The following is a 10252-nucleotide window of genomic DNA, read 5'->3' on the forward strand; positions in this document are numbered from 1 at the left end:
GCTTCCTGCTTCCGTCCCCGCTTCGACTCCTCTTCCTCCCTGCGTACGGTATTCCTAGGCCCTACGTTCCCGGAGCCTCTGCAGTCCCGGAGCCGTATATTCCGCATCCCAGGAGTCGCGCAGCCTTGGACCCCGGAGCCCTTGCGCTCCGAAGCTCCCGAGTCCCCTGGTGCCCTGCACCTCGCGTCCCCGGAGACCCCGCGTCCTTGCGCGCTCCCCATAGTCCCGGCAGCGGCCGGCCACCGCCCGACCCGGCGGACCACACTGCCCTCCTCCGTTCCACCGGTGCCATGGCCGCCCCGGACCTGTCCACCAACCTCCAAGAGGAGGCCACCTGCGCCATCTGCCTCGACTACTTTACGGATCCGGTGATGACCGACTGCGGCCACAACTTCTGCCGCGAGTGCATCCGGCGCTGCTGGGGCCAGCCCGAGGGCCCGTACGCGTGCCCCGAGTGCCGCGAGCTGTCCCCGCAGAGGAACCTGCGACCCAACCGACCGCTCGCCAAGATGGCCGAGATGGCGCGGCGCTTGCACCCTCCGTCGCCCGTCCCACAGGGCGTGTGCGCCGCGCACCGCGAGCCACTGGCCGCCTTCTGCGGCGACGAGCTGCGCCTGCTGTGCGCGGCCTGCGAGCGCTCAGGGGAGCACTGGGCGCACCGAGTGCGTCCGCTGCAGGACGCGGCCGACGATCTCAAGGTGTGGGCAGGTCCAGGCGGAGCACGGCCTAGCAGGGCGTCGCTGCGGGTTGCGGGGACGTGGCTTGGGCCTGGGGGGTTGGGGGCCCCATCCTGGCCCAGGTTGTGGGCTCGGGTCCCAGCCTGGTCCGGGTCTCGGGGGTGTGTAGGGGGGTGTAGCCTGTCCCAAACGGCACCCTAGAGGGACTGGGGCACCGCCCACCAGTGAGGCGCTGGCCTGGGGACCTGGTCGTGGGGAGGGGGCGTGCTTTCTGAAGTCTAGGTCCCACAGAACCGGTGGGAGAGCTGCCTGGGGCGGGGTCTGGGCAAGTTTGACTGACCTTTGGCAGGGATGGAGCCGGGAGAGGAGAAAGTGGGAAGGGAACCTCAGAGGTGGCTGGTACCGGGTGGACGTGCACGGATGAGGACTCTGAGCCTTCAGAGGGTTGTGGGCAGGGCAGGCCAGGGCCGTGGGGCCGACGCCAGTCCTGAAGTTCTGGTGAGAAGAGATGGGAAGGCAGCCAGGAAGCCGCTGCAGAGCCCCAGGCAGGGATCAATGCAGGGACAGAGCCATTGCCCCAGGAGGCGGACGCTAGGGCCCACCAGGCTTTCCCAGTAGGATACTCTGCCAGCTGACAAGCCAGGGCTCAGCCCTGCTTTGAGTCCAGGCTGAGATGCCTTGTTTCTCTGTTCTGGAAATGCATTTCCTTAAAATCCAAACGAACACCAGCACTCCTTTCTCTGCTAAGAGCCTCAGGGCCAACACTTAACCTGGCTCACCTGGCCAGCTGCCTACTACATTCCTGCGGGTGGGTTTGCTTCTGAAACCGAAGGTATTAGGTACACGGGTGGCATCTTTCAAACTTTTTGACTGTGGTTTGCATTTTGCTTTATGGCCAGTAGTGTCTCTCTGCTGAGGTGCGTCAAGTACATGCTCTAGTCAATGTTAGAATCAGTACTCTGTCACTATCATAGAGCAAGCCTCTGGGACAACAGAATAAACCTATACCTGATCCGCATCACTGGGCTTGTCCTGACACAATTCTTGTGGTTTTCTTCTCACTTTGAGGTATAGCGTGCATACAGGAACACCCCCTCCTTACATCAGTCTAGCAGATTTGCACTTCTGTCACTGAGGACCCCAATCAGGGTGTGGAAAGTGACCAAAAGAGCAGAGAATGACCAGCAGCCCTCTAGAGGCCTGTCCCAGCTGACCTGATAAAGTCTCATGTGGTGGCACTTAATCCTGTCTATCATAGGGGAGGAAAAGTGTTTTCTTCTACAGTGTCATGTTCTGTGACTGAGGCTTGCAAATTAAAGTGACAAAAGCAATCAACAGGTGAAGGGACATATACTTTTTTTTTTTTTTTTGCGTTACGTGGGCCTCTCACTGTCGTGGCCTCTCCCGTTGTGGAGCACAGGCTCCGGATGCACGGGCCCAGCCGCTCCGCGGCATGTGGGATCTTCCCGGACCGGGGCACGAACCCGTGTCCCCTGCATCGGCAGGTGGACTCTCAACCACTGCGCCACCAGGGAAGCCCGGGACATATACTTTTAATAGTCTTTTAAATTGTACGTGGCACAAGGGTTTCACAGAAAAGTGAGAGACTCAAGTGGTTAGACTCGGGCTTATAGTCCATTTTAACAAAGGATGATAAATTGTGGAAAAGCAACTAGACAAGCAACTAGAAAGGGGATTTGGGCTTCTAGGGCCAATAAATTGTGGGAAAGGAGCAAGGAAGTATATTGAGGGGAAGTAATGGAACATCAGGGTTATTTGACTAAGGTTTGTTTAGGTAGACTCATCTCAGTGTCAACAACTTGTCTCTGGGTGGTGACTGTTCCCCTTCCTGGTACTGGGTAGGAATCGTTCTCATGGAAAACTTATGCCCTGCGTTTCGGCAAAAGGGAGGAGAGCAGAGAGCTCTTCCTGCATCTGCTGTTTCTCAGTCACCTCAGCTCTAAATAATCTTGATGCCGTAGTGGCGTGGGTTGGGATGGCGTGACCCTTCACTGTATTGGTGCTTACTTTGTCTTAATGCTGGAGAAGATGCCCCAGCAAACTGCTCTTACCTGCCATCCGTGGGCTGTGGCTGGTATTTGCACAGCCTGGGAGTGCTGGCTCTATAAAGCGCAACCTCCCTGGGCCCTGGTGCATCTAGAACATGGATGGAGGGAATAGTGGAATCCCCACCAGCGCTGCTGTCACTCTTGTGATGGTCCTTCAGATCCTCCTGCATCTCGGGCCTCCTGGCTTTCCCAGGTGCCAAGTGTGTCGTAAACAGGGTTGAAGTGTGGGTTGAAGTAAACGTTAGGCATAGGCCTGAAATCAGGACCAAGGAGCCGGATACAAATGTGCCCATCCTGTGGCTCGTTGCAGTTAGCTGAAACCCAGCAAGCCCAGTTCAGGCAGAGAGACACGAAGGGGTTTGGAAGAAAGAAGGTGGTGATGCAGTGGGAAGTTGGGTTGTGGGAAGGTTGCCCTGAGATTAGGGAGGGGTGGGAACAACAGAAGAAAGGACATTCAGGCAAGGGGAAGTAGCTGGTTAGGGCAGTGGTGGGAGGGATCTCCTGGCAAATTTGAGTTTGTTCCACCTGTCATGTCCCAGGCCCAGTTTTCCACAACTAGTCCCTGCCAGCTGAGTTCAGGCTTAGCGGAGGTTGGGCAGGTGGGAGCAGGTATAAGGCCCAGCCTGGAGGCCTGGCCTGGCCGGGGTCACTCTGGGCTCACCTCCCTGTAGGGCAAGTTGGAGAAGTCCCTGGAGCATCTGCGGAAGCAAATGGAGGATGCACTGCTGTTCCAGGCCCAGGCGGAGGAGACCTGCTCCTTGTGGCAGGCAGGTGGCCAGGCACCCAATGTGGGTGGGGGCAGGGGGCATGAGGGCCGCCACCGCAGGACGCCACTGTTCACATTCAGCCTCATGCTTCTGGGCAGCACCCCTGCCCCAGACCTCATGTATAACCCACCTCAGGGTGGGTTTGGGGGTTGGGAGTGGGGGTCAGGGAGGACCAGCCATGTGGGGCTCTGGGTGTATTGGTTTGGGGATCAGGGAGGGATGGGTATGAGGGCCCAAGTGGTGGGTTTGGGGTCAGGAAGGGATGGACGTGGGGGACCCCGGATTGGGGGTTAAGGTGGCTCCAGGTCCTAGGCCCTCAGCTGTCCTCCCTGACCCCCACAGAAGATGGTGGAGACCCAGCGGCAGAATGTGCTGACGGAGTTTGAGAGGCTGCGCCGTCTGCTTGTGGAGGAGGAGCAGCGGCTGCTGCAGAGGCTGGAGGAGGAAGAGCTGGAGGTGCTGCCCCCCTTGCGGGAGAGCGCGGCCCGGCTCGGACAGCAGAGCGCCCAGCTGGCCGAGCTCATCACTGAGCTGGAGGGGCGCTGCCAGCTACCAGCACTGGGGCTGTTGCAGGTGAGCTGGCACCCGTTCCTGGGGGTGGGCATGTGGGGGGTGTCAAGGGAAGGCCAGGCATGGGAATGGAGAGCAGGAAAGTGGAGGAAGCATTGTGCAAAGCAGGCTGACTGACTGGTGCTTGACTGGACCTCTCAGGTCCTCACCAGCTGGTCTCCTTCCTATGAAACACAGGGAGTGGACACCACTGCTGAACTGCACGAACTGCTGTTAGCGCTTGTCTGGGAGCCCTAATGGGGACAGGCCAGTGGGTCACCACCCAGCTCTCTGAAGGTTTGGGCCCACTGTGCTGAGAGGAAAAGCCAACAGGTCTCCCATAGGGATTCCTGCATGGGCCCAGTGCTACCCCTGAGAATCTGCTCAGCTCCTGGCCCCTGCAATTTGTGCCCGCAGGTGGGAGCCAAGGATCCTGCATGTGCAGCCCAGGGGGCTTCCTGTGGGAGGTGACCCTCCTTGGAGCCTCAGAGCTGAGTGGACTTTCAGGGACCAGTAAGAGGCTCCCAGTTGCCATCCTGGGGCTAAAATTTAGTCCTTTGGCCTTTGCTGAGCCATCAGGTGATCTTAAGCCTGGGAAGCAGGAAGAATCCCGGACAAGTGTGTGGCGGGGATTGAGGGAAGTCAGCAGAAGTGGGCTATGGTCAGTAAAGTGGGAGGGCTAGGCAGGCAGCTAGGAGGTGAGAGGGAGCAGCCCTCAAGGATGAGTGAATGTTGCTGGAGAAGCTGCAGGAAGCAGAGGTTCTGGAAGGAGGACGGGTTGGCCCAGGAGGACGGGTTGAGATAAGAACCACAGGTTTATGTGAAATGCAGTCTGGCGTCTCAGCTGAGATGTCCCAGTGTGGGAGTGGTGTCAGCTGGCCTGGCTGCATTTCATGCCCTTCACCTGGGGGATGGGTGCTGACGCAGTGTGTGTCTCTCCCACAGGATATCAGGGACACCCTGCGCAGGTAGGAGCTTCGGACTCTCCCCAGGGAGGGTGGGCAGGGTTCAAGGTGGGCCCACTGCAGGGGTGACACCTCCACTGCCCCTCCAGAGTCCAGGACGTGAAGCTGCAGCCTCCTGAGGTGGTGCCCATGGAGATGAGGACGGTGTGCAGGGTCCCAGGGCTGGTGGAGGCCTTGCGGAGGTTCCGAGGTGAGTGTTGTGCAGAGGCCGGGGGGATCCCACGCGCTGTCTCCAGACCAGAGGAAGTGCCAGTCCTGAGCTTTTGCTGGTGGGCTGGGGTCTGTGGTGGGAACAACATGCAGGCTCCCAGTTCATGGATGAGAAACTAGGAGGGATCGGGGCTATTGGGCAGAAGATAGCAGCTAAGGGAAGGCCAGGTCCAAGCTTTTCACTGATGCATTTAGGGAAAATAGAGGTGGGAACACCTTCCTAGGGTCATTCCGGTGCCAGAGGCCCCGTGTGGACCCCAGTCTGGGATGAAAGCTGCCCTAGAACACACACACACTTCTCTCTGGGGACTAAAAGAATGGACACGGAAAGCACTCAGGGTTTCCTTCTGTGCTCTAAGGGGCATGAATCACAAGGAAGCGTGGACTGCTTTCTAGAACGTTCCAAGATACAACTAGAAGTGGTTCGGGAATCTTTTCAAGTGAGAAGGGGCGTGGTCAGTTTGTGGGCAGTCACAAACTGCAAGGTTGTATGGGTCTGGGGCAGACAGCTTCGAGGGTTGACCACTGTTCTGTCTGCAGGGGACATGACCCTGGATCCTGACACCGCCAACCCTGAGCTGGTACTATCAGAGGACAGGAGGAGCGTGCGGCGGGGGGACCTGTGGCAGGCCCTGCCCGACAGCCCTGAGCGGTTCGACCCCGGGCCTTGTGTGCTGGGCCGGGAGCCCTTGACCTCGGGCCGCCACTACTGGGAGGTGGAGGTCGGGGAGCGGGCCAGCTGGGCCCTGGGCGTCTGCAGAGAGAACGCCAACCGCAAGGAGAAGGGCGAGCTGTTCGCTGGTAACGGGTTCTGGATCCTGGTGTTCCTGGGGAGCTACTACAACTCCTCCGAGCGGGCTTTTGCCCCTCTCCGAGACCCACCCCGGCGCGTGGGCATCTTTCTGGACTACGAGGCTGGACATCTGTCCTTCTACAGTGCCAACGATGGGTCGCTCTTGTATACCTTTCCTGAGACGCCCTTCTCGGGGACCCTGCGGGCCCTCTTCTCACCTCTGTCCAGCAGCCCAACCCCTATGACCATCTGCAGGCCGAAAGGTGGGCCTGGGGACATGCTGGCTCCCCAGTGAGCAGGCCTCTCATAGCCCCTTGTCCTGCCTTCCAAGTCTGCGAGACACTTGAAAAACCTGAGAAGAGGGTGCTTGTCCTCTGAGCTGTGGAAAACACTCATAATGCCACTCGGATACGTGTAGCAAACTGAACTCTGTCACTGCCACTCCCAGGAAGCCATGTGAGTGTGTGCGGGCTGGGCTGTCCTCCCTCGGGGGACTCTCCAAGGTCATCAGATGCTGAGACCCCATTCACCAGTGCATCACACACAGTCCTTTGCAGAGCCCTGAGCCTAGGGCCCTGGTAGCTCTGGTTCCAGGAGCCTCACCAACCTGCCCCACCCAGCCTCAGTCTGGGGTGAGACACCAGGGCCTGCAGAACTCTCAGGCTGCAGTCTGAGCACCCCCTCAAAGCCTGGGGCCACACCTCGAGAAAGCTGCTGTCTTGTGAGACTGCTGGCCAAGGGGTGGCTCCAAGCCCACCAGCCTGTCTTGGGGTCTGGTCTAAACTGGTGGGGGGGTGGTGTCTGGATGTAGTTGCCTCAGATTAACTGGGGTGCAGCAGAGTCCTCAGGTGACAGGTGATGTGGGAAAGGCCACAGGGAGGGAACTGGGAGCAAGTCACTGAATAAAGTGGTTGATTAACTAGGACACACAGGTGCCCTCAAATCCCCCTGAACGTGGCCCACTCAGGGCTTCTGGAAGAAGCTTCTTCCCTGGTTCCCAGTGCAGAGGTTCAGTTCTGGGAGGTCTGAGGGCCTGGAGGTGAGTGTGAGGCTCAGAAATGACCCCTCACTGTTTCCATCTGAGCGGCACTGAGAAGAGCAAGCTGGCGTTGCCCTCTCAAATGCCTCTTCAGTGGCCCGCGGCATGGTCCCTGAACTCAGAACCCAGAGTCTCCTGCCTGGGGGAGCGGGGGAGGCCACAGAGAGCCCTGGCTTACAAAGTCCAGGGTTCGTTTTTGCTTTAAGTTTTGACGCTTCTTCACCTTTCTCAAGAAGGTGTGATGCGGCGTCTCTGCACCCCTAGATTTTTATTAATTGTAAGGACCATTCTCACAGTAAATAAATTAACAGCTGTCTGTAGTCCCCTTATCTTTAAGGTTGGGGGGTGGGGAAATCCTCCAGAGGGCCCACCCTCTGGAAGGGGTTACAGAAACAAGATGCTCACTGGTAAAGTCGGGGTTGCAGCTGCTGCCCACACAAGCACAGCAACTCCCAGGTATGGTCTCCATGTTCTTTGGCTCAACACGTGTGTTCGTTTCATGCAGGGACTGTGGGCATTTTTTTCAGATAACCTGCTAAACATTTTCCATGTTCCTCTGTGTTCAATAGCCAGTACTATTTCATTTACTTGATTATTTACTCATTCTCCCATTCTAGGGCTTTTTTGTTATTGTTACTATGTATACACCACTTTTGAATATCTTGAACAACAGTTCCTTCAAATTATGTACACAGGGGGAAGTATTTTCTCAGTTGAGTCAGGAGTCTGGCCATGTTTTTGGCTGGGGAATTATTCCCATATGATTTCCCAAGGAACGGGGCCCGCTGCTTCACTTCCTGTTGAGAATCTGAGCATAGTGTTTGGTTGCTGCCTGCAGCAAGATTTGGACTTTAAGGTTTGGGACTTCCACAATGGCCACTGGAAACCTAGCCTGTGGGGCAGCCTCGTGAGTTTAATAAGTGAGCACACAACTGCCCCGAGGACACCAAGACGCCTCTGGCTGTGGCTTTAGAACAAAGCTGGACACAAGTGTAAGGGAGGAAAAATCATTTGCCCTCAACCCTTCTGAGTTCTTGGCTGAGACCCTGTAATGAAGCTAAACAAGAGGAAAACAAAGACGTTTATTGACACGTATACCTCAGGCAGGCATAGGAGAAACCCCAGGAAAATGAGTAACTGAGAGCAGCAGCTTAGATCTCTGGCTTAGAGAGCATCTTCAACAAAGAACAATGTTTACGCAGAAATGACAGGGAAAGCAGTTTTAGGCTTCCAAGGTCGTAAAACAAGCAGGTAAACTAATGGCACCTAATGCTAGTTAGTAAGGTTTGTTATATGTAGGTCCTACCCCACCGCCGCCCCCCCCCATCCCCGTACCATCTCCAAACTGATGAGATTAGAATTGTCTCCAAATCTTTCTTGTGGAGAGGGGACAGGAATACCTCTGTAAATGTGTGTCCTGCTTTTAGATAGATGGGGAAAGGCAGGGAGCTTGTATTTGCTTCTCAACACCTCCAGCTCAAAATAATTGTTACCAAACCAAACTTGGGTCTGCTCGACCATGTGCAGTAAATCCAATCCACTAACACCGGGTTGTGATGAAGGAAAATGCATCATTTATTGTAAATGTGCCAATACAAGGAGGATGGGTGGCTCTAAAACCCCGAACTCCCCCTGAAGGGTTTCAGCAAGGCATTTTTAAAGGCCGGGTGAGGGAGGGGGGGAATCTCAGGGTATGTGATCAGCTCCTGCACAATTCTCTGATTGGTTGATGGTGAGGTAACAGGGTGGTTAACAGTATCAACCTAAGGCTCCAGTAGGTCTGGGGGATCGTGATCATCAAGTAGTTAATTTCTTCCATTTGGTGGTGGTTTTAGCATTTGTAAAAACTCAGGAAATGTGCATCAGATATCAGAGGATATGGGGGAAGGGTCTGTCCCAGGAAAGCCTCGTAGGGTCCTGCTTGGTTACATAACCTTTATGCCAAATGAGATGTTTTGGGGTGACATGCTGCTACCGTCCACCAGTCGAGAGAGAAAAAAAATGAGCTTCGGTGATACCTGTTGGCAAACAGACTGATTTTCAGGTTTACAAAGGTTACTCCTGCTGACTTCTGCATCCCCAGGCTACCACCCAGTGTTCTAGGTCCAGAGAGACCACAATGAACATGCAAGCTCCTGCAGGTGCCCTGATATGTTTGTGAGTGACAGGTAGCAATCTATGACATATCTATCCTACAGCGGGTGAGCCCCTACACTGGTAGTAGATGATCTCCTACACTGGCATTAGGTGAACTCCTACACTGGCCACTAGGGGAGCTCTTGCGTTGGCAGTCAGTGCTGGCAGTTGGTGACCCCTGTGCTAGCAACAGATGACTTACACTAGCAGTTGATCTCCTACACTACCAGCAGCTGAGCTCATACGCTATTATTCGTTGGTGAACTCCTACTTGGGTAGTTGATAAGCATTCCGGAGGAAAATAAAGCTGGATTGATGTAGATTAAGCCAGGGCAGTGCAGAATGTGGTCAGCCATTCCTGGGGCTTCCAAAACAACCATAAGTATTGCCTACCAAGTTTTTAAATGCCCAGAACCTCTCCCCCTAGGTGACTCAGCCAGCAGACCAACGGGGAGACAGGAAAGAAGCTGTGAAGATAAAAATCATTCTGGGTTGATCAGTGCTTAAAAAGCAATTACTCAGGATGGCACGGACAGAGACCTCAGAAGGAGGAGGGAGTGGCTACTACAATACTTAAGGCATTAGTAACTGTGATCAATAGAATGTTTGAAAAATAAAAACAGCAGTCCTGGGTCTATGTCTGTGGTCAGTCTCTGTCAGTCTCTTTCGCTTCCCCATCTGTACCTCTCCTGGGCATGTAATGTATCCACAAGATTGGGTTAAATGACAAAGGGTCCTTTTTCACTTGTTTCCTCCACATTAACTCATCACATCTAATAGCAAGTCTGTGTGGTAACATCCCACTTCACACCTGAGACAACAGGAGAGGAGGGCTAAATCTTCTGGAACAGAACTGAGATTTTAAAAAACTTTACTGCCTAATTTTCATACCCCCAACCTCACTGGTTTGCAAATGTAGAATTCAGTGATTTTCATTAACTTCCTGGTCGAGCAATGTGCACTGTGCGCCCTGTCACTCTTGGCACAGGCTGGAATCATTCCCAGAGTGGAGCCTGGCCGGCGGCCTGCAGGGCGAGACTTCACGCC

The 10252-nt window shown here is 55.3% G+C and overlaps 1 protein-coding gene across 3 annotated transcripts; it reads left to right on the forward strand.

Annotated features, from left to right (window-relative positions):
- On the forward strand, nucleotides 1-9842 carry TRIM11 (tripartite motif containing 11). 3 transcript variants are annotated; one of them, XM_060144489.1, is made up of 6 exons: nucleotides 2-698; nucleotides 3418-3513; nucleotides 3856-4086; nucleotides 5008-5030; nucleotides 5117-5217; nucleotides 5778-9842. In XM_060144489.1, exons 1-6 carry the CDS (start codon nucleotides 291-293, stop codon nucleotides 6323-6325), a joined length of 1407 nt encoding a protein of 468 aa, XP_060000472.1. In that variant the 5' UTR covers nucleotides 2-290; the 3' UTR covers nucleotides 6326-9842. The 3 variants fall into 3 exon arrangements, with proteins under 3 accessions (XP_060000473.1, XP_060000474.1, XP_060000472.1); XM_060144490.1 differs by lacking the exon at nucleotides 3418-3513 and having other exon boundaries at nucleotides 1-698; XM_060144491.1 differs by lacking the exon at nucleotides 3418-3513 and having other exon boundaries at nucleotides 1-698; nucleotides 3859-4086.
- The last annotated feature ends 410 nt before the right edge of the window (nucleotides 9843-10252 follow it).

The sequence above is a fragment of the Lagenorhynchus albirostris genome, chromosome 3, assembly GCF_949774975.1.
Source record: "Lagenorhynchus albirostris chromosome 3, mLagAlb1.1, whole genome shotgun sequence".
NCBI classification, from domain to species: domain Eukaryota; kingdom Metazoa; phylum Chordata; class Mammalia; order Artiodactyla; family Delphinidae; genus Lagenorhynchus; species Lagenorhynchus albirostris.

Bases quoted from the DNA above. Each gene is read 5' to 3' on its own strand.
- TRIM11 (XM_060144489.1), top strand. From the start codon at position 291: ATGGCCGCCCCGGACCTGTCCACCAACCTCCAAGAGGAGGCCACCTGC. The intron at 4,087-5,007 runs GTGAGCTGGCAC...TCTCTCCCACAG, and splicing joins CAGCACTGGGGCTGTTGCAG to GATATCAGGGACACCCTGCG. The intron at 5,031-5,116 runs GTAGGAGCTTCG...CTGCCCCTCCAG, and splicing joins ATCAGGGACACCCTGCGCAG to AGTCCAGGACGTGAAGCTGC.